At 39.2% G+C, this 23,377-nt stretch overlaps 4 protein-coding genes across 5 annotated transcripts; 1 reads left to right on the forward strand and 3 right to left on the reverse strand.

Annotated features, from left to right (window-relative positions):
* Window positions 1–336: 336 nt before the first annotated feature.
* LOC6571222 (probable proteasome subunit beta type-2) lies at window positions 337–1,146 on the reverse strand. The gene is made up of 2 exons (XM_001997390.3): window positions 1,002–1,146; window positions 337–943 (listed from the first exon to the last, which is right to left on the reverse strand). The coding sequence occupies exons 1-2, from the start codon at window positions 1,090–1,092 to the stop codon at window positions 366–368; spliced, it is 669 nt and encodes a 222-aa protein (XP_001997426.2). The 5' UTR covers window positions 1,093–1,146; the 3' UTR covers window positions 337–365.
* A 338-nt stretch (window positions 1,147–1,484) lies between these two features.
* Window positions 1,485–4,829, reverse strand: LOC6571223. The gene is given in 5 exon segments (XM_043214739.1): window positions 1,485–1,905; window positions 2,010–2,158; window positions 2,160–2,674; window positions 3,584–4,002; window positions 4,108–4,829. Coding segments are annotated over 5 exon segments (2,226 nt in total).
* A 104-nt stretch (window positions 4,830–4,933) lies between these two features.
* On the reverse strand, window positions 4,934–5,884 carry LOC116806229 (probable proteasome subunit beta type-2). Of its 2 annotated transcripts, none has more exons than XM_032742400.2 (2): window positions 5,760–5,884; window positions 4,934–5,708 (listed from the first exon to the last, which is right to left on the reverse strand). In XM_032742400.2, the coding sequence occupies exons 1-2, from the start codon at window positions 5,842–5,844 to the stop codon at window positions 5,179–5,181; spliced, it is 615 nt and encodes a 204-aa protein (XP_032598291.2). In that variant the 5' UTR covers window positions 5,845–5,884; the 3' UTR covers window positions 4,934–5,178. The 2 variants fall into 2 exon arrangements, with proteins under 2 accessions (XP_032598291.2, XP_032598292.2); XM_032742401.2 differs by having other exon boundaries at window positions 4,934–5,696; window positions 5,760–5,883.
* A 1,646-nt stretch (window positions 5,885–7,530) lies between these two features.
* LOC6562858 (casein kinase I) lies at window positions 7,531–11,537 on the forward strand. The gene is given in 3 exon segments (XM_001988392.3): window positions 7,531–7,689; window positions 7,691–8,344; window positions 11,473–11,537. Coding segments are annotated over 2 exon segments (702 nt in total). The 5' UTR covers window positions 7,531–7,627; the 3' UTR covers window positions 8,331–8,344; window positions 11,473–11,537.
* Window positions 11,538–23,377: the final 11,840 nt, after the last annotated feature.

Consider the following 23,377-nt stretch of genomic DNA (forward strand, 5'->3'; position numbering starts at 1 on the left):
CAACCAACCATGTAGTGTTCTCAGTCATTCACCGCCTCCACCTATCTATTTGAACTAATCCCATCGAGTTTTAACCTCCAAACCACTAAAGCTTTAAATGAATAAAAGTAAAGCGAGGCTGTAAATAAATGGGAGCTCTTTGATACTATAAATTTCAGCAACATTTTCACAGTTAAAGTGCCTATCCCATCTCACGTAACTTGTCATATATCCGGAAATATATAAATTATAAAGATGAAGAAATTTTCATTAATTTACCTATCACACATTTCTATCTGAACAGTCATTAAATTAACTTCTTTCCATCGAACTAACTAGAAATTTTGAAAATGGCACACCTTTAGGTTGAACTTTCCTAGTTTTATTTACTTCAAGCACCTAAATTTAGTAAAATTTGCCATACTTTCAGGGACCGATAGGCAAAGAATATCAGCGTGGAAAGAAGCAGGATTGATCGATTCCAGTTGTTGGGTACCATTCTGGTCCACAACGAACACATCAAAGTTGCGTAAATTGATGACCAATCGCTTTTGGATCTCGACCACGCACATTTGTAATATCTCGTAGGCTTCGGCCTGGCTGAGATCCTCCCTCCAGTAGCGCTGGAAGATGCTGCCACAGAACAGGCTGCCCAGGCCGTGGCCGGCATGATTGATGGACATTGAAGCGCCATATGAGTCAATATAATGCAGATCAGATCCCTCAATGGCATCGTAGCCGGCCATGAGCATCGATACCTGATATATTGTATTTGTTCTGATATAATCCGCTAGATTCTTGCGCGTATAATGCGCTGCACCACGTGGACTTAGATGATAGCCATTCGAGATTCTATATAGCTGCAAATGTTTGGCTACATAATCGGTAAACTGCAATGTGTCCCCGCCATCGCCCACAGCGGCCAGCATTGAAAATTCCGATAGGCGATGAATTTTGGATTGATCTGTAAGTGTATTATATGATATACTAGATTACTAGACTCGCATTCGTATTCATTTCACCATCTTTCATAAAAATCACTGATTTTGCCTGCATTGTGTCACATGCAAGCATCACAAAATTTGAACCCTTAATCCCCAAAATCGTTTCCATCGCCTTCGTTATGCAGAATTTTGAAGATTTTCCCCAAGAAAGTTAGGTGTAAGTTACGAATTTTTATTTTATCAATGTGAGTGAAATCATCTCGATAACTCGATATAAATAAGTACATATTGCACTTAGCAGAGTGTAACAATATATTGCATTTGTAAGGTAAGTGACTATAATTTCCATCTTTAGAAACAAGTGAATATAAGTAAGTGATTTTCTATAAGGTAATTTTCTATAAAAAGTGCTGCAACAAAATGTTGGTGGTGGATATAATATAATTATATTTTCCTGGTGCTTTCATGTGCTTTATACGTTAGTCTGTCAATACGGCTACATAAGATCTGTCCTGTGATTTATAAGCAATATTTGTATTAAGTTTGTTGCTTTCAATGATCTCAATCTTCGCTTCGAGTGTCAGCTATCAAAGTACAAAACGAATAGGCTGCCTTACAGTTGGCCAGAAAAGTGGTCAGCGCAATGGGTATAAAATTACCGGCCAGCTGTTTTGGCAGTCTTTGTGTGCGCTCTGCAAATATGATGGCACTCCTGCGATAGGCCAAGCTCTGATCAATCCAATTGCTGCTGTAGACAGCTGTCTGCAAACGTTCAAAATGATAGTCGACCAGGGTGCCATAATAGCAGACTGGAAATATTTGAAGTGCGTGTGCAAGGATGAAGGATATATAGTAAACACGACCATAAACATCATCCACATAAAAGAAGAGAGTGCACAGAGCAGTACCCACATCGATGGAAATCACAACAAATTGTACCAGCAATGGCCACGATATTATGTCCATGGTGAGCTCATGTATCCTTAGAGCAGCAATATATTAATTAGAGCAGATTGATGACACAAAAATATCGAATTTCATTCATTTGTAATGTTTTGATAGTAGCAGTTGCCATCTATGACTTACCTGTAGATCTTCTGCTGATCCTCTATACAATCAATGAGCTTTTGCTCATTGGCACGCTGATCGCACCGATCGTAGCCAATGTGAGAGATGCGTATAAAGAGCAGTTCACACTGGCCGGCAATCAGAATTAGCACCATTGGCGGGAACAAAATCATCCACAAAGTTCTGCATAACTTGCACGGAGATGCACAGAATCTGATGGAGGCAAGCAACGATGTAGTTCGCTAGCGATCCACTCCAGTTCAAGGGAAACCAGGCGGGAAAGGGCAAAGTGCGCTTACCGCGAAACAAAAACGCGACATTCGTACAGAAATTAATAAGAGCATAGATCCATTTGTAGATTGTCGACATAATGCACAATATTCTGTTCACCCCGGAACGACATTTGCGCTGATCATCCGAATTCACCCGTGCATCCAATTCAGCAAGGAGCTGCTCAATTTCCAGGACCTTATGCAGCTGCTTTACATAGATGATAAACTTTGCCGAAGTGGCCAACGATGTGACGGATATGTTGAAGTTCATCAGATTATCCAGCGGCAGCTCAAAACTAAATGCAGCCATGGCAAGCATTATTGGAAATGCAACGGTAGTCAAAACATTTAAAACCACCGCTTTCCAGTTGCGATTACTTCCGTGGTTAATAGCACTCAGCTCCACGGCGCCTAGTAAATGCCATGCCCACCAGTTAATGCCGAAATAGTTGCTCCGATGAGTTGACATAACTGCAACTTTTGCTGAATGTGAATGAGCTGGGAAAACACGGTTTGCGGCTTTTATATCCAGACATCTGCCTAGACGACATTAAACTGAAATTCGCACAATTATCGACATCAAAGGGTTATTTAATTGCAGCCATCCAATCACAGACAAAATGTCTTTTTATTTAATTGTGAAATTTGAGCCATATGGTGTCGTAAGGCAAGTGCAGTCCTTCTGCAACATTTACTAAATTTCACATTTGAATTGTCTATAGTATGCATAATACTAAATCCAACTATTCTCTCTAATTACTTAATCGATACAATTTCTTTTACAATTGCTCAATGATTTCTATGAAAAATGCTCTTTGCTATAGTGTTTCACTTATACTGTTGCAGAGAGGTCTCAGCTTACGGACACCATCTTTATCAACAACAAAGATGTGAAAGCAGTTTTGATTGATGATCAAAGACTTTTGAATCTCTTTGATACACATACGAATTATTTCGTGAGCTTCATCAAAGGGCAGATCTGGCTTCCAAGTCTTCTGCAAGATTCTGTTACATACAGAATATATTGCATTTGTAAGTTAATCTATAATTTCCATCTTTAGAAACAAGTGAATATAAGTTGATTTTCTATAAGTATCTTCCTTAGAAACAAGTGATTTTCTATAAGGTAATTTTCTATAAAAAGTGCTGCAACAAAATGTTGGTGGTGGATATAATATAATTATATTTTCCTGGTGCTTTCATGTGCTTTATACGTTAGTCTGCCAATACGGCTTTGAGTTCTCGGCCAGTAGTACATAAGATCTGTCCTATGATTTATAAGCAATATTTGTATTATGTTTGGTTGCTTTCAAAGATCTCAATCTTCGCTTCGAGTGTCAGCTATCAAAGTACAAAACGAATAGGCTGCCTTACAGTTGGCCAGAAAAGTGGTCAGCGCAATGGGTATAAAATTACCGGCCAGCTGTTTTGGCAGTCTTTGTGTGCGTTCTGCAAATATGATGGCACTCCTGCGATAGGCCAAGCTCTGATCAATCCAATTGCTGCTGTAGACGGCTGTCTGCAAACGTTCAAATTGATAGTCGACCATGGTGCCATAATAGCAGACTGGAAATATTTGAAGTGCGAGTGCAAAGATGAAGGATACATAGTAAACACGACCATACACATCATTCACATAAAAGAAGAGAGTGCACAGAGCAGCACCCACATCGATGGAAATCACAACAAATTGTACCAGCAATGGCCACGATATTATGTCCATGGTGAGCTCATGTATCCTTAGAGCAGCAAAAGATTAATTCGAGTAGATTGATGACACAAAAATATGGAATTTCACTCATTTGTAATGTTTTGATAGTAGCAGGTGCCATCATATGACTTACCTGTAGATCTTCTGCTGATCCTCTATACAATCAATGAGCTTTTGCTCATTGGCACGCTGATCGCACCGATCGTAGCCAATGTGAGAGATGCGTATAAAGAGCAGTTCACACTGGCCGGCAATCAGAATTAGCACCATTGGCGGGAACAAATCATCCACAAAGTTCTGCATAATTTGCACGGAGATGCACAGAATCTGATGGAGGCAAGCAACGATGTAGTTCGCTAGCGATCCACTCCAGTTCAAGGGAAACCAGGCGGGAAAGGGCAAAGTGCGCTGACCGCGAAACAAAAACGTGACATTCGAACTGAGACCAATGAGAGCAAAGATCCATTTGTAGAATGTCGACATAATGCGCAATATTCTGTTCACCCCGGAACGACATTTGCGCTGATCATCCGAATTCACCCGTGCATCCAATTCAGCAAGGCGCTGCTCAATTTCCAGGACCTTATGCAGCTGCTTTACATAGATGATAAACTTTGCCGACGTGGCCAACGATGTGACGGATATGTTGAAGTTCATCAGATTATCCAGCGGCAGCTCAAAACTAAATGCAGCCATGGCAAGCATTATTGGAAATGCAACGGTAGTCAAAACATTTAAAACCACCGCTTTCCAGTTGCGATTACTTCCGTGGTTAATAGCACTCAGCTCCACGGCGCCCAGTAAATGCCATGCCCACCAGTTAATGCCGAAATAGTTGCTCCGATGAGTTGACATAACTGCAACTTTTGCTAAATGTGAATGAGCTGGGAAAACACGGTTTGCGGCTTTTATATCCAGACATCTGCCTAGACGACACTAAACTGAAATTCGCACAATTATCGACATCAAAGGGTTATTTAATTGCAGCCATCCAATCACAGACAAAATGTCTTTTTATTTAATTGTGAAATTTGAGCCATATGGTGTCGTAAGGCAAGTGCAGTCCTTCTGCAACATTTACTAACTTTCACATTTGAATTGTCTATAGTATGCATAATACTAAATCCAACTATTCTCTCTAATTACTTAATCGATACAATTTCTTTTACAATTGCTCAATGATTTCTATGAAAAATGCTCTTTGCTATAGTGTTTCACTTATACTGTTGCAGAGAGGTCTCAGCTTACGGACACCATCTTTATCAACAACAAAGATGTGAAAGCAGTTTTGATTGATGATCAAAGACTTTTGAATCTCTTTGATACACATACGAATTATTTCGTGAGCTTCATCAAAGGGCAGATCTGGCTTCCAAGTCTTCTGCAAGATTCTGTTACATACAGAATAGCCCATTCCATAGACGGCATAGTTGAGGGTTTGTGAAGAGCCCTGGGCATCAATGGAACTCAGAAGTGATCCTGTGTCATTATCGTAGCCGCCCAACAACAGTGCAACCTGATGTTTGACTCTGTTGCGTAGATTGGCAACAACGTTGTTGCAAGAGAAGTGAACAATCGCTGGTGTATTCAGGGGATAACCATTTTGAATATCATAACATTTGATATGGCTTGCTATAAATTTTGAAAACTGCAGAGTGTCGCTCTTGTTGCCAATCACGCCCATCATGCAATACTTTGAAAGGAGTTGTATATTGGAGGGACCTACAAAGGGTGCTTTAGAGCATTACTTTCAACTTGTACTCTGCAGATACGGTGTTTACTTACTATCCTGTATAACGAACGGCATTGCATCGGCAGCGAGTATGACACAGTCACGCCCCTTTATACCAATAACAGTTGCCATTTCCATTGCTTGTTTAAGGGAGTTATATGAATGTATTGTCGCAATGTGAATAACTTGATAGGTTAAACAAAATCTACTACTTGAGAATTGTTTGATTCGATATGATGGATAATCTGAATCAACTGTATATAGTGTCAGTCTTGTGTATATTTGTACATCACGCCAGTCGGAAAATTGCATTCGTTGCCTGTGGACTTGACTTGACGACGAGTGGCTCATTCTGAAAATGCGCTGAATAAGGTGGTTGGGGGAGGTTGTACTTAAAAAGCACTTTCGTTTCACAATCATTTTCAGCTTTTTCGCACTTGAACACGCTTTCAGGCTTTCGGGCTTTGTGGTTTTTTTTTTCGTGATTTGGGCGTTGCATTTTACTGTCTCTATTGTTTGAAATTTTAATATGATGGAAATGCGCTCAATTTTGTATAATTATCGCAACTAAAGGGAAATATATTTTCGCAATTAAAATCATATTTTCTAGCACTCTTCAAATAATAATGATGTTCCATTCACATTCCTCTGTTGTCTTTGCAATCATTATAAAATAATAAACACCGCAATTAAAATCATGACTGTACCCAAGCCATGAATATTACCTCTGATAATACAGCATGCAAATTCATTATACAGAAATATATATTTAAACATAAATAATAGAATAAATAAACGTATTTTTTTCATAACAAACATTGTAAAACCAAAAATTGCTTATTATTTAGTTTGTTTCCTTGGAAGCTTGTATTGTCAGAATTCCATTGAGAGTCATCGTAGCGCTCAGCTCTCTTGCAGCATTTTGTGGCAAAGGAAACTCTCGGTTCACTTTTAAAAATTGACCTTGTTGCATACGATGTGCATTCAGGCTGATGCACTTATCCACCAAGTCCAGTCTGATATTATCTACTGGAAATTCGCTCATGTCAAATTGCCAATAGAAATGAGTTTTATTCTCTGCAAATTGGATTATTTTCTCTTGTTCATCTCTTTGGCTCTTCAATATCTTTAGTTTCCGGCAACATTCATAGACCTCCTGTTCCAGCTGAAGAATTTTTAATTCATGTCTGGAACGCACAGCGTTAAAAAGCGTCGGCATTGTAAAAACTTTGGCGGTGAGATCGCTGATATAAAAATGATAAATTTTACAACACTGATTGACGCAACGATAGCAAAAGCAAATGTAACTCGACGCAGGCAATTGGGCAGCTGAAAATGTTAAAATAATCGAAGGTGCCATTTTTCAACCCACTCAATTAGTGATGTTTTCCATTTTCGTATAACCAATGTTGATCATCCTGCAACTTTGAGTTATATGCATCTGTTTTTAATGTGCTGCAGTGGTTAAAATTGTTCGATACTTTGAATTGATTATCGTGCAATAGTTGCAACTTAAGAAAAAAATCGATTAAATGCGAAATTGATTATATCTAATAAATCGATGTTTTTATTGCAAGAAACGTGTTCGAATTGGGAAAAAATAACAAAGCTTAAGATAACTTACAGCAAGATAGAAAAAACGATATTAACAATGTTTACTCAGTCGATTGACGAAAAGGAAAGTTCTTTTACGGTCCACCAATATCGAATAATCCAGAAAATTGGCGAGGGCACATTTGGAAGTGTGTATAGGGCCGTGAATACAGACGATGGCCAGCTCGTAGCAATTAAATTTGAGAACACGAATGCTAGCAAATCGCTTCTGCAACTGGAGTATAAAGTATACAAATTTCTGGACGCTGGGCATGGTATACCTTGTGTGCACAACTACTACAGCGACACCAAATATAATATACTGGTGATGGAGTTGCTCGGACCGTCGCTTGAGGAGCTGTTCAATTTCTGCTCACGTCGCTTCTCGCTCGACGGTCCTCATGCTGGCCGTGCAGATGATCGATCGGGTTCAGTTTATGCACGAGAAGGGCATTTTGCATCGCGATATAAAACCCGATAACTTTGTGATGGGCAGAGGGATTGTTCAAAATAGGTTGTACATCATTGACTTTGGCCTGACCAAAAAGTACTTCGATGACGAACAGAACGTTCACATACCATTGAGGCAGTACCATCATATAACGGGCACCCCGCGTTATGCATCGGCTAATGCTCTCATGGGATATGAGCTCGGCCGTCGCGATGATATGATTTCTTTGGGCTATGTCCTGATCTACTTTCTGCGTGGCGGTCTGCCCTGGCAGGGGATAACTGGAACCCGTCGACAAAGATCCGAGATTCTGACCGAGAAGAAGCTATCCATTACGCCCGAGGAGCTGTGCAAGGGCTATCCGCATGAGTTTGCCGCGTATCTGTTGCACTGTCAAGTCACCGTGTTCGAGAAGCCGCCCAACTATTTGCACCTTCGTCGCAGTTTCTGCGATCTATTCTCTCGCCTAAAATACATCCATGACGATGTCTACGATTGGCAATTGCTGATTGACTTGAGAAAAGCACACGACAAGGAAGACAAGGATAAGGAAACAAATAAGACTGCATCCAGCAAATAGTCAAAATATCATATGTATGCAATTTTTACTTTGAGTATTTTTTATTTTGTGCGGAATATGTAAACTTTTGTTTAATTCCCAGGCTTCATCTTTATTTTGTGGTGGCAATCCATTTTAACAGCCTGTCAACTGTCCGAGCTGCCAATTTGAAATACACAATTGCAACTTTTCTAAAATGAGTCCAATTAACACAACTCAGATTTGTGCAACGTTTGAATTTTGTATGTGTAAGCGTGTGGGTGTTTCTGTATTTGAGAGTGCATGGATGTGGATGTGAATGTGGATGTGGATGTTCTGGATAAAGCCAGTACTCGAAGCAGCTGTCAGAAATGTCTGTCGGGGCCAACATTGCATTCAGAGCATTCGTAGCAAATGAAAACGTTGTAAATGGCAGCATCCAATTTACGTTTGCAATTAAACTGACACCAAACAGACACTTTTGATTTAGCTTGCAGTTTTCCGATTTTCCCTGCCACCTCCATTGGGACTTGACTGCTGCACAGAACATGACATAATATAAGATCTGCTTAATCCCACTCTAGCCCATAAAACGTCAATTGCATTGTGTTTCTCTCTCGCTTCCTATCTATCTGTGTTCACGCTCTCTCTTTTCTTTTTATCCGATGATATATAAATGTGTGTTTGCCTAGGCGAATATTAATACAGAATTTGGTATAATTGATGAAGTTGGTTGACTTCCTCGACAACTGGCTGGATTGTGCCCCATACGACAACCATACGGCGGCATCTGAAAATGTTGGTATAGTCTGCCATTTTACAAGATTCCAAAATTTTTGTTGAGCAATTTTAATTACAATTTAATTTCAATGGGACTAAAGGTCCAGACGGCATGGCCAACTGAGAAACCGTGTCAAGAATCAAAAACATTCTGTCTTTACCTTATTCCAACTTGGTTCCTTTTGCCGACTTACCACAACAAGTGTGAAAAGAGCAGGAAAAACAATTGCACACTGCATAAAAGCTGTTGTAATGTTGTACTCTGTAGCCACAAAAATCGGATTCGCCTGTTATTGTAATCATAATCTTTCAGTTCTCATTGCTAAACCATAGTTTATTTAAACTGTGTCGAATTTTCTACAATTCTATTTCTTTCGAATTTCATTTAAAAATTTCTCCGAATTTTATTAATTGCTCGAACATAAATTTTAAAACTGAGTACAGGGTATTTCGATGAAAGTACTCTTATTTTACCTTCTTTTCTTCTGATGCACATAATTGCAGGAAGAAAATTACTGACGAGATTTGTGCTTTTGAGAGTCTCACCAGGTGAAAACTTTTAATGAGCAATTTCATTACAAATTTCCAAGTGTTGCCGCATTTAATTTTTTTAATTAAAATTTTGTACATACCATGCTCGTTGGAGGAAGTTCACGTGCAGCAAAAAGACAGGCAACCCTTCAATTACAAGATTTTTCAAACTGACCTCCACGTCGACCTGCTGGCAAATATCAGAAAATACGAGCACACTTTGGCAGGTATTCCCGGCCATCAGTTTGAGCATCAATCAGAGCAAGCGAGGTGTTTTGTGCTTGTGTTTATATTTATCGGGGCTGAGTCCCATGTTAATGGTCAATTGACACGCCACTTGGCTTTGACGGGCGCCTCGCAGAGACCCACTTCGACAGCCAGCCAACAACCTGCAGCGTCAGCCGCAAAAGACGAAATGGTTTTGTGTTTTTTTTTTCTGCTTCACACTTTGCCACGATTAACGTGTATGTGAGTGTGGGTGTGTTTGGGCTGGTCAGCAATGGGTTTGGCTGCCATTCGCACCCTTGCACCCTTTTCGAGCCTGTAATGAGGTGCTAACTGAGCGTGCTGATTGCTGCCATTTTTGATAAGGTGTCCGCATTAATATTTCGCTTGCGTTTAGTTACACAGTTTCTGCCCAGACGAGAACTCCAACAAACGTTTAGCAATTTACCATAGGTGTGCATATAGATAATGAAATCGCCGTCTGCTTTGAAATACGAGTATACTAAATTTACAGCTGATTGGTATGTTAACTCGAGGGGTTTGTCTTACTTCGACTATTGATGAGATCTTACGATTTGTATTTCGAGTTTTAATAAACTTATGTATACAAAATTGTATTATTTTTAACATGACAACGTATTAATAATTTGTTTATTATTATCATGGTAATTTATTTATATTTAATATCGCTGAGCTAAACACTGTTCCAATTTCAAGTAAAATCTCTAATCTCATTATCATAAGTATCTGCCTACTAACCATTTGCAAGTGCTGGATTTTATTTATATTCTTTCCATTTGGCATTTGGATTCAGCTTTTGCTTGCATTTCATACTGACATTAAAATACATTACAGACTTTGCAAATTGAATTGCCTGTCGTCAATAAAACATTGCATTTCCCAGCAGTGCCAGGACCACACCCTATATGCAAGTGTATTGTATATGTATGTATGAGTGTGTATGTATGTGTGTGTGTATGTGTATGCTTTTCTATCACAGTTCATAAAGCATTGGGGACTAGCAGCAAGGCAAAAGAAATGTGCACAAATTGCAGTTATAAATAAATCAAATAAAAATATCTTGTTATTATGGTGGAAGGACACACTTGCTATCGTCTCCTTGCTGTTGTCCTCGATCCTTATTGCAGTGGTTTGCAGCGCAATATTGCGTTCCAAATTGAGTTACATTTAAATATTTCGCCATTTGAAATTGCACGAGCACCACTCCAGACCACTCCACTGTACTCATAGCCTCACTACATTCCTCACCGCATTTCGGACAAGTTGCAGCTTAGTTATGCATGTGTGAGCAACACTCAAATAGTTTACGTTGCCAATGTTTGTATCTTAGTAGTTCGAATCGATTGCTTGGCGATATATGGATAGCAAGCAGCAATAAATGCCGAAAGCCTTTTGGACCCTACTTGATGTCATAAATTAAAATATGTAAATTGCAGTTAGTCTAATTCGGTTTTTCCTTGGCCAAGTGTTTTTTTTTTTCGTTAAGCGCTTGAAGCTTTTTGTTATTTTACTTAAAACTCCGTTGGTTAGCATCTTTCTGAAATATTTAATGCTTTGTAAATACCATAAGTATCTACTTATGAAGTGAATATATCTTAAAAGGATTCTTACTCTTTTTATTTTGCAGGGTCATTGACCAAACTTGGCGCATTAAAATGGACCAGCCAAAAACATCCACTAAAGAGGGCCCTATATCTTAACTCAATCCTGAAGAATCTCAACCGACACACACATCAACTCACAAGTAAAGAAACAGTTTTCAGTTTTCCACAATACAAAGTCAAATAACCGCAAGCGATCGTCCTTTCAGAATTTGATCTATCTGCTGAGATGTCGTCCACACACAATAAAGTATAGAAAACTTTGTATATGCATTCCATTTAACCACTTATAATATAAAATTAAATTAATATTTTCTGAAAATATGCTAATACTAAGTAGATTTTACCTTATATAAATAATAATATTAATTAAATTCGGTACATTTTCTTGATAAAAGAAAAATAAGAAGAACGTATCCAAAATACAATTGTAAATTAAACTTCAAACACTTTGGGTGCAGTATTTTACCAAACACATTTCGAAATGTTCAAAGTTGTATATGAAATCTGTAGCCCAGTTACCCGAATAGATGAAAAATGACTGAATGGTATTCAGGATTACTAGCACCGCTGGAAGTTTCATTAGCAAATGTCTTTCGAAGACAGCAGGAAGTCTGCTGCTTTGTCGAGTGAAAAGCTTACTGGCATCCACTTAATTCAAATAATTTCGATTTCCTTTCGTGCATCGAATGGCAAACAGGGCGTATAATTGATTTCATTTCCGCGCCTGCCACGAAAGCTCAAGCAATAAATTCACAACTGCACAATGCGACCACCGCGGCTGAGAATTTGAAAATTGTGCGATAAGATCAGAATTAAATTTGCATAAAACTGCATTTAGATTGGCCGCAAAACAAGCCACAAGTCCAAACTCAAACCACGCGAAACTTTTCACGGATAGGAAAATGGAAAAAGCGGTTTGCAAATAACTTGCAGAAAATTGTTAGCAGTGCCCAGTGATTAATTATCTACATGAAAGCACGCTATTTACAGCATTACCTGACCTCACGTCAGAATCCCCTCTGCCACTCTGCTGATGGCTATGTTTATGGAGTGTTTAGTTTTGTGCTTCTGATTTTAGCTTGGATAAACCAGTTGTGAAGTTACGTGAAATGCAATTGCTGCTGATTTCCATAGTGCACTTTATCTAAATTAAAATCTAGAGCTTCACCAGCTTCAGCCCCTGGCTCAGTTGCAACTTATTTTTGCCAATATTCTGATACCCCATACGTATTGAAAAGGGTGCAAAGCGCACGAGAACCCATCTGGCCAGTTAAACTTATATGTTTTCAATAGAGTACTTAATAATTTACTTTTCAAAATGAAATATGAAATATTTACAGCTAACGTTTATAAAACATTGGATCTATTTGTAAAATATTTAAATGTTTTGAAGTGTCTTTAATCTTTCAACCAATATTTTTTTTAAATTAATATCATTTAAGTAAAGCACTTAAATCGAACTCCAAATATGTAAATAAGAATAGAAAATAATAAAATTCAATATTCTTGCTCCTCGCATCTGAATGAGTTTGATATCTGATTTGCATAGATGGTTTCAAAATATAGTTTCATCATTCGATTTAAGTATATTTATTTATTTCTTCCTTCTCCACAAGTTTGCTAATAACCGGTTGTTAGATTTGGCGTACAGGTTATTATCAAGAAAGCGTTCTGAATAAATTTTTGTTAAATTAACAAGAAATCATCGACGGCTGATGATTACTGGTCCTGGCCATGAAGTGTAGTTGCGGCTTCATCCTCTGGCTGCATTGCTCATGAAATGTTGACCCGAAGTGACTTTTCTTAGCGACACGAGATGATGTCACTGTCAGCTGGCAAAGTAAAAGTATCGCAAAGTATGCTCCATGCCCTCTCTCCCCCACCCCTGTCCCTATCCACAATCTGCCTGCCTGCCTGACTGACTGACTGACTCCTGTGGCAAGGACAACGCGACCAACGCTGCCACGTCTTCTGCAGGTAAATTGCGTGTATGGGTGTTTGTGTGTGTGTATTTCAATTTAGCCAGCGAATAAATTGCCAGCAATAAAGTAGAAAAAAGTGTAATTTGTTTGGCTCGTTTGTTCTGTGTGTCATATCTGTTAGAATGTATCTGGAGCCCAGCAAACCCGTCACCCCTCTCCCGTTACTCCTACAGCACCAACTAAGCTGTGTGCGGTGTCTTTGTGTCTGCAACTGAGCGATGAGATTCTTATTTTAATTTTGATTATGTGCCTTTGCCGCCTCTGTCGGAAATGAACGCATTCTCAGCGGATTTCTGTCTGCCAGTTACATTTACAAATTGCTCAACGCATTACCCAAGTTCACCTAACACCTACCGTCCTCTCTCTCTCTCTCTCTCTGTATCTATCTCTCTCTCTATTTTTTCAGATAAATTGAGTTGTATGCCGCTTACACACACACACATACACTCACACACAAACATACACTAAACGAAACGCATTTCCCGAAGTTTTTGCTGGCGTTGGCCCACACACAAATAAATGGCCACTTAGCCCAATACAAATGCAACGTGATGCTGTTAAGTCGATGCTTTTAGCATTTGATTGACACGTGAATACACCAGCAACAACAAAATGAAATACTTGAAATTGCTGGCCACTTAGCAACGCATAAATACCCAGCATCTAAAAGAAGTTAATGGGGGCAGCACCCACAATAATTGTGAATAGTTGCGAGTGCCATGCGAAACGGCAGACTTGCCCATTCAACCCGACCTCCCTGGGTTTGACAGATTTGGGATTTAATTAATGAAACATTCAGACATAATCCTATTGTTTTCTACTCTCTAATAATACAACGAAGTGTATCAGTAATATTAACTGATCTACTGAAATACACTTATAACAATATTTTCTAAACTTTGCAACCCTAGCTTAATTTGATAACTTAAAACTCACAAAGCTTTTCTTATTCTAATCTTGTTCAAAATGATCGCTTTGCCAAAATAATGAATAAATCACTAAACATGCGCTTATGCAGTCATTTCCAGTTCATGAATACTGTGAATCGCCGTGTCAGACAACATATTGCTCTCCAGAATATAAGCACCTACTCAAAAAACATAAAATATACTCAAACACACACACACACACCCAAAACAAGAGCATTAAAAACAGCATATGTAAGGGGGGTGGGTGAAAGGAGCGCTCGTTTGAACGGTCATTTCCTGGATAGAAAGGTTCGAGGTTAACATCTTAAGGGCCAAAATGGGAAGCAGTTAGCATAATGTCGGCACTGCTGGCAACTTTACAATGCCAATGGCCAACTTGTGGGCCATTAACCAAAAAATGTGAAAACAAGTCCAAGACATGCGAAACGCTTATTAAAACGATACTTTAGTCTCCGTGTGCTCAGTGCGCAGGATATGCGACATATCCTGCGGTACAGAAGCATAGGTAATTTAGATTGTGACTGCCTGTATGGCTGCCAGACCCTGATGAGACCCTTATGAAGACCCCGAGTTGACATGCAGGTTAAATAGATTAAGGATATCGCTTACCACTAAGTGTTGTTGGCGTTGTTTGGGGGCGCAGTGCACCTGCGGCCAAGAAAAGGCCAACTAAGCGAAACTGAAAGTAATTGCCAAATATTGAGACAAGAACAACTCAACACACACACACCCACACACACACATAGAACAACACTCAACACGTATAGCTAAACGTGGCCAAGAAGTTCCTTTTACCAGCAGTAAATTGAATTATTAATGGTGTTGTCATTGGCATTGGATTCGCCTCGTTGAAAGTTGGCCGCGACTTTAGCTTGCCTGCTTGCCTGTCTGCTCGTTAAGCACCAACCAACCCCTCATCCCCATTACCCCCAAAACCCCCAAAAATATAAACTTGTTTGTCCAGCAATACAATTAAGTTGTCAGTCATCGCCACAACTGCCCCCAAAATTGTATCCCAACAAACATGAGAAGCTGACTTTCGACTTTGCCCGTAAGTATTTATAATGTTGTTGCTTGGGCGTGCCTGTTGAAGTTGCCCTCTACTCCCAATTTGGTTTTGCGGTGATGAGTTATGGCAAAGTAGTAGGGATGTGATTTCTGACGGCTAAATATAAATGAGAAGCAACTAGACAATTTACCGGAAAATTATGTATTTATAGCGGCAGTTAGGGGTAGCTGATATACTGTATTAGTATTAATAGGAAAACATACAAAGTGCATTAGGATGAAGATGTTTGATCTTCAGGCAACAACTGAAATTAATATCGACTGGTAGGCATTTGGATTTGACTTAATGATTGGCATAGGCATATTTATACTTGTTTGAAATTTCGCTCTGAGAATGATTGTTGCGCTATTATTGATCTTAAGTTGATAAAAATCAACTTAAAAATGTCATTCAGAGCATAATAATCAAGGTATTAACAAACAGATATATTTCTATTGTCCTTGGAATTACATTGGCCTGCTTTTGTTTCGCCTTAAAATGCGTGCAGTGTTTAACTTCCATTCATTTAAGCAAATTAAACAGCTTTACGTAATCGAATTCGATGGCAGCTGGCGTTGTCGCCATTTCTTTAATTAATAAATTCAATATTTATGTTCGTCAAATGTGATAAATAAATTGCCACTGCTGTCAGATACGATATGGTTGGTTATTGGTTCGTTGGCTGAGTCTATAAAGTCCATTTGAATGCCGCTCCCAGATGGGCGAACTTTGGGCCATGTGTTTTGGTTGTCTTCTTGCGGCCAATGGCCATCGATTGGCATTTTTATGTCGCCTGACACTTAACTTTATTAATTTTTTGCTGTACTGCGTCTAAGTTTTGGTCACTTTTGTCTCTGATCGTCGCTGCTGTCTTTGGCAAATGACGTGACATCACATTTTTTATTTGGCGCTGGCTTCTGTTAGTGTGTTTGCTCCATGTTTTATTAGCTCATTTGTCGCTGGTCTACATAAAATAGAAATTTAATAACGCAACAAGGGAATCCAATTAGCATGTAGTTTGCCAGCTCTGGCGTTCCAGGCGTCTGTCTGCTCGTCTTTAAAGTTCAAATTGTATGCATAAATTCATCGAGTTTATATAGCCATTGGGGTTATTTGTGTGTGTTGTCGTTTCATTAAAAATGCAAATTTCAAGCACAACGTGAAGCGTTCTACAAAAGCGCGATTACGCAGTTCAAGTGCCCCGCATTGTTGTTATTCTTGAGTAGGGAGGGTCCACAGGGGGTAAGGTAAACTCGCATAGGCTGCCTGCGGGCCACAAATGCTGGGGCGACAGAAGTTATCTTCAAGTGGCCACTCGTCCTCGTCCATGTTGCCAAACAGTTGGAGAGCCTCACAAAGGCGGAACGTGCCAAGAGTGCAGCCAGCCAGCCAGCCAGGCAGCTGTTGAAGACCTCAACCTGACACCCCAAACACTTTGCAAAATGCACCTTGGGCAAACAATGAACAAAATGTTTGTGCAGCGACAACGAACGAGACGGAGAGAGAGTGGGAGATTTCGGATCATCCTTGCTGGTAAAGTGCATCTACATGATGTCTCCAGCATTGCGTATGTTGATTCTAACCACCTGTGTTTAACTGTGTGTGTGTGTGTGTGTGTGTGTGAATTGTTGTAATACGATGTTTGTATGCTTTTGTGCTCGCAATTGCTATTAACCTAATGTCAACGCCACAGTTGCGATTATGCTTGGACTGCATTTCATTTACTTGTGCCTCAGGCAACCTACCTAATATGCAACAATGTGATGAAGCTAAAGATATATATTTATAACAGCCTATTACATATATAGGACTTAATACCATCCAATTTTCGAGATGAATATATGATATTACATATTACTTAGGAGCAATGCATGTCAAAGTCCAGCAACAATTGATATTGTTCTTTAGTCGATTTTAATTATTAATTTGTGGTAATGGAGCTTAGATTGAAACATAAATGACATCTTTGATCGCAATTGCAATTATCAAGCAGATGTTTTACTCAAATTATTTATACATTTTGCTGCCTTTATTTATGACTCTCTGAATATATTTGTATATATTATATCATTTAGCTGTTTAATGCATCGCTCGTGATTACATTATAATATTGAAAGTATTTTGAGATCTGTTTGCAAACGTTTGCTTGAAATGCCAATATTTTCCATCTGTCAATTTGCAATGCTTTTGACGACGCACACGTTGAGCAGTAAATTATGAATTTGAGGCATAGGCGAATGTGCTGCAATATTAAAATTGAACACGTACAAAACGTGTGCCGACTGACAGCAACAGCTAGACATCAGAGAGAAGAGATGATTTGGGAATAGTTTTGTGGCCAATGTTTTCCAACAAATGTCACTTATTTTGGGCATTTAGATCAAATAGTCGAATACTAGCATGACGCATCTACATTCATACTCTAACAGCTATAAAAGGATAATGAATAATAAATGTATCACGGCACATTATACCAGAGAAGGCATATTTCTCTTCAATTCAATTGAAAACACAATTAAGTATGAGTTCAAAGATTTATCAACAGATCATAATTCCGAATTTTAATATATTAACACTTATTATATTTGTATATATGAATATTTTTGAAACCAATTGAATAATGAACTCCTTTCCACAGCAAGCAGTGATCTATTCACAGTGTATGTAGTATCTTAATGATATTATTTGTATTTTTGTGTCATTTTATTAATAAGCGTACCTATTTATGGTAGCAAGTCGTGTGCAAGTATTAGGTAAGGCCAAAAGCAGACCACATGAAATATTAAAAGGCCACGACGCAAATGTGGATTATGTGAGGCTCTCTGGTGCTTTCAGTGCTCGGTTCGTTTAGTTTTAGTTTTTGGCTGGCATGCACAATAAATTGTATTTAAAATGAAAGAAAGCAGAAGGCAGCATCTACAACAGTCAACTACTCCATATTCCTGGCACGTGCGAATCCATTCTGATCTCCTGACATGGCAGCAGGCAGTCAGCCAGGAGGCAGCGAACAGCAGGCAGCCAGGCAGTCAGGCAGCCGGCAGGACGACGATGTTTGCCTTTTGACGTTTACAAATTACCCACAGCTGGCACAGCAAATGCCAAAAGCATTGTGTGTGTGTGTGTGTCCTGGGTGCTATATTAAACGTACATATGTTTAAAGCCACCTAAGACAGTCAAACACCCCGCACAACACTCCTGCTCTGCCCCATGTCAAAACAAGTACAAACATGTGGCACTTACATTTGTCAGTTTGTGCATGTGAGTGTTTTGTAAAGGGATGACTCTGCCCGTCCCCCCCACACTTCCTCTCACAGCCCATTGCCTAGCCGCAGTTAGTTTTGTTTTTTGCATGCATAATTCATTGGGCTTTCGGATCTCATCAAATTGAGCGACCTCGTTAGACACGTAAAATGATGTCAAAATTGTCTACAGGCAAAAAGCATTTGTTATTTCAATTATTTAAATGTAATTTTACAAATTGTACTTTTCCGCTCAAAATTCTAAACAATATTCAAAAGGACATACGAGGGTAACTGAAAAACTTTTCATCCTTATTAGAAAATTAAAATTTTAGTACGTGTATGCTTTAGACTATATAATTTTTAAGCTGATTGTCTTTTAGTTAAGTCATCATGTTATCTTGTTGATGCACTGCACTCTCATTCCTCAGAAAAACTGAGATTAATTTTGCTATTCTACTCTATTTCTAGATCCTGGACTTCATAATGACAATCATACTTTGCTTTTCAATATTCTCTTGATAAGGACAAGCTTCCTCATTCAGATGATACAAAAGTTGATTACCTGTCGGTTGACCCTCGTCTACTACGTATTTTATTTATCATTTACAGCTGCAAAAACAATTGCATTGAGGTTGCATTTGAACTGCTTTCAGCTCAGTTGTCAACTTGCATTTGTTCTCAGTTAACATCGTTAGTAAGAACAATAAATAAATTAAATGCTTTTATTGTCCTTCTCTTTCGCACTTTGTTCCTGTGCAGGCAGGCACTGAGATTACTGAATGTTTCAAATATTTTAATTGCAAGTCAACTCTTTTGATTTTTCAGCACACTAAAGAAGCATTTCTCAAGTGGCAATTATGTCCTCACCCAGCTACTGAGTGTGCACTCAAATTGGCAAAAGGAGCGCTATTTGCTTGCCTCTTATTGTTGTTGTTGTCGGTTGTTGCTCGTTGGTTTTGAGTGTTGCCAGTTGGTGTTGCATGTTGACAAGCCCCAAATGCATTTAATTTCTTAAAGAGGCGCGTAATTAGTTTGCCGCTGCTCAGACGAGTGCTTCTCACAGCTACTCACACTCACACACATGGAAATAATCACAAGCACTCGTATACGTGCTTATACTCAAACTCACACTCACCATTCAAACTCGTACTCATACTCATGCTCATACTTATATTATGTAGCACATAATTCGAGGCGCTTCTGCAGATGCCCGGTTTCTGGTTGGGGGTCCGGAGTCCTTTCGCTCGTTGGCCTCGCTGCAACAGAGGCCACTAATGTGCCTCTTTGAGGTTTCGTAATTAATGTTTAATTGCTGCGAAACTTTGCATGAGGTTAGCCCCCAGTTGCCAGAAAAATATGTACTTTTTTTCCTTCCCTGAAGCGAAAAGTTATTAAAAATGCACCAAAATCTATTCTTATTGATGCCAACAGCATTTGTGTGCTGACTTCGTATCAATTTATATTGATCCGTAGATATGTAAATAACATTTCTTGCACCTCTTTCTTGGCTTGACAATGCAACAACTTTATTTTTAGAACCATTTGTCTAACTTTGTTGCCAAAGCAGGTTGCGCTGAGGTTTTCAATTTAAACGAACTATTTATTTATTTATTAAAATTGTGTCAAATATAGAGTTGAAAACTCGAGTGCTGTTTAAAAAAAACACGCAAAATGCAAATGCTGAATAATTTATATAAATGGGGTCACCCGAGGCGCGGTCATAGCGTTTATTTTAAAAAGTTTAATCAAAAAAACTAAATCGCTTAGAAAGTAACTAATTTACGCTGCGTTATCATGCCGCAAAACTTTTACCCATTTGCGCATCATAATGATAAAAGTTGAGCATCCCCGCAGCCATGTGAAAGGTGTTGCCACGTGGGATAACTGAAAACAACCGGAGAAATGGTTACATGCTGAACATAATTATAGCGCGCACTGACAATTAATTAACGCACTTGAATCGATCAGATGAATATAACAAGGTTCAACTGATAGAGAGACTAATATTTCAAAGAACTTTTGCTTTGTGTTTTTTTTTCTCAATGTGAAGCGGAAAGAAAAGCTCTTGAAAAGCATAGAGAGAAAAGCAGAGCAGAGGAGAGCAGAGAGAGGATGGTGATGATGAGAAGTGCACACTTGAATGGCAACATTGAATACGCATTCGCTCGAAGAGTTCACATGTTAATTAAATAGAAAGCCCAAGCAGCAGCGCCGCATACATTGCGTATACGTTATGTAAGACACTCAAAACTCAAATAGAGACGAGACGAGTGATGTGAATTTTTGAGTGGAGTTGAGTGGAGTGGAGTGGAGTGCAGTGGAGTGCAGTTGAGCGGAGAGTGGAGAGCGGAGAACAGAGATGAGGACAAAAGGAGGATGCGCTACCATTCATATCAATTTCTTTGGCCAAAGCAATGAATTACGGCTTATGACACAAGATGAGCAGAACAACAGCAATACGCGAGTCATAGATAGACCATAGAACTAAGCAAATGGCAATTTCAATACTTTAGAGATTGTGGCCAAGATGGTGGGGCGGGGGAGGTGGATCTCAAGTTAAGAGAAGTGGAGTCATCGCCAAGTGCTACTCTCAATTTGCAGAATTCATTTATGCAAATGAAGTGGCTTCTATGATGCCGCATCGCTCAGCATGCACAAGAGCACTGCGAAGCACACAATCCCCACAATCCTCCTTCTTCCTCCGCCATAGCTTTGAGACTGAGCTTGGGTAAAAAACAAAAGATGCCAATGCCAAGACAAGTAATGAATGAAATTTGAGCAGATTATTCAGTTCCTTTTGCGCAACAATTAAACAATTTACGTACATTTTCGAGTGCTCTAACATTTTGCTAACTAATTACGCTTGGGATGAGCGCTCGAGGGAGCCAATGGAAGTATGGGCAGGAATAAGGAGTAGTGGGTGGGAGTGGGAGACCTACGGAGTTAGCCCAGTTCATTTGCGCTGATGAACCTGAGCAGAATGCCTGCGGGAGATGAGCACTAGCAAAGAATACATAAAGCTCAATTAGCAATTGGAGTAGCTGCTAAAATGTAAATGCATATTTTAAGCAACTTGGTATTTTCACTTTAAATTGAATCTAGTATAGTCGTCGAATCAACAATTAAACGACAGGTATCATGGTGAAAAACAAACGCCGCAGTTGACTGAATACATCCGTGAAGAAATATATCACTTGACCAGCAAAAACGTATTTTAATTTATGAACAGTCGCTTAATTTGAAATGTTCGATTGTTTAATAATATATATATGCCAATATTCACTAAAAATTGACATTTTCTGAAATTTGGTTTATCTAAGATGCAAACTTGCTGGAAATTTGTATAACTATTAATCAGTTTAATTGTCTATTTATTGATATTCAGAACTAAAGCTTAAATTCACACCATCAATTAATTACTCGAACATCGAGCAATCGGAATGAAGTGTGAAATTTGTAGTTGGCAATATGCACTTTGCTTAAGTGTCCTTAAGACCTTAAGGATTTACGCTTGTCAACAGCAAATCGCAACGAATGTGGACTTAGTGGGGACCAAGAGAAGATCCCAGTTCTCAGCTCTCAGTTCCCAAATCACTTTCAAACCTGTGCACACTGATTTCGAATGCCTGCCAAATGTATATACAAAATACATATACATACATATATATATATCTCCTATATAAATGCAACAAATCTACGTATAAAATGCATGTGAATCTGCGGAGCTTTTACGATTTGGCCAGCGGGGATTATGTGCTCAACGGTTGTGCAACTGTCACTATCATTGGCAGGGCAGGAGGGCAGGAGTGGCAGGAGTAGGGCAGGGGACTACCAAAGGGGCTGGGCTGTGGGACTGTCACACGAGCGGACAACGACAACGGCAACGTCAGTTGTTGATTAAATAAAAGAAGAACCAATGTAAAAAAATAAAACATTGAAAATGTGGTGAAAAAATGAAACGACACTGAACAAAGGAAAATGCAAAATGAAAACCAAACTAGAAAAAAGTTTACTTTTAACATCGATTCCCTGGCCATTTTTTAGTGCACTGCAAAAAATGCTACAAGAGAAAGGTAGAGAGTTACGATTACAGAGAGAGCAAGTGATAGAGATAGAGCTATATATATACATATATATATATATATATAGAGAGAGAGAGAGTGAGAGAGTAAGAGATGAAAACTGGCAGAGTGCAGCGAATAAATAATTCAGGCCGAAATGTCAAACAGTGTCGTCTAAGGATGATTTTTGCGGAAGTTGTAGGCATCCTCGACTTCTCGTTCCATCTGCAACTTTGCAGCATGAATAAGTTAAGCATTGTCTGGGCCAACTCGCACCCCGCTCCACTCCTATACACCCCTCCCCTTCAAGCCCTGATGTCTTGCCTACTCCATTGCTTCATTGTTAAAAAGTTGTTGACGCTGATGCTCGCTACGTGTAAAAAGGTGAACAACATTTGTAGACTCGCAATTGAAGTGACATTTCACACGGCATATCCTCTTCCTCTCTTCCATTGCTTCCTTACGTATCCTCCCGTTCCAACCCCTCTCCAATGCTCCTCTTCCGCTCATTTCGCCTTGGCTCGCATCACGTCATCTGTCTGCCAGAGTGACTTCTGTTGACTTCTGCCGCTCACGTCGCAATTATTTGCAGCAGCAAGTTGAAATTTATACCCGCAAAACTTTTGCCCAAATACATACACAAACAAGCCCACACACATTCACACA

The sequence above is a fragment of the Drosophila grimshawi genome, unplaced genomic scaffold, assembly GCF_018153295.1.
Source record: "Drosophila grimshawi isolate 15287-2541.00 unplaced genomic scaffold, ASM1815329v1 contig_1377, whole genome shotgun sequence".
NCBI lineage: Eukaryota > Metazoa > Arthropoda > Insecta > Diptera > Drosophilidae > Drosophila > Drosophila grimshawi.

Excerpts from the sequence above, each read along its gene's own strand:
- LOC6571222 (XM_001997390.3), bottom strand. The coding sequence starts at position 1,092 with ATGGAAACGATTTTGGGGATTAAGGGTTCAAATTTTGTGATGCTTGCA. Across the intron at positions 944-1,001 it reads AGTGATTTTTATGAAAGATG|ATCAATCCAAAATTCATCGC; the intron begins GTGAAATGAATA and ends ATACACTTACAG.
- LOC116806229 (XM_032742400.2), bottom strand. The coding sequence starts at position 5,844 with ATGGAAATGGCAACTGTTATTGGTATAAAGGGGCGTGACTGTGTCATA. Across the intron at positions 5,709-5,759 it reads GCCGTTCGTTATACAGGATA|CACCCTTTGTAGGTCCCTCC; the intron begins GTAAGTAAACAC and ends AATGCTCTAAAG.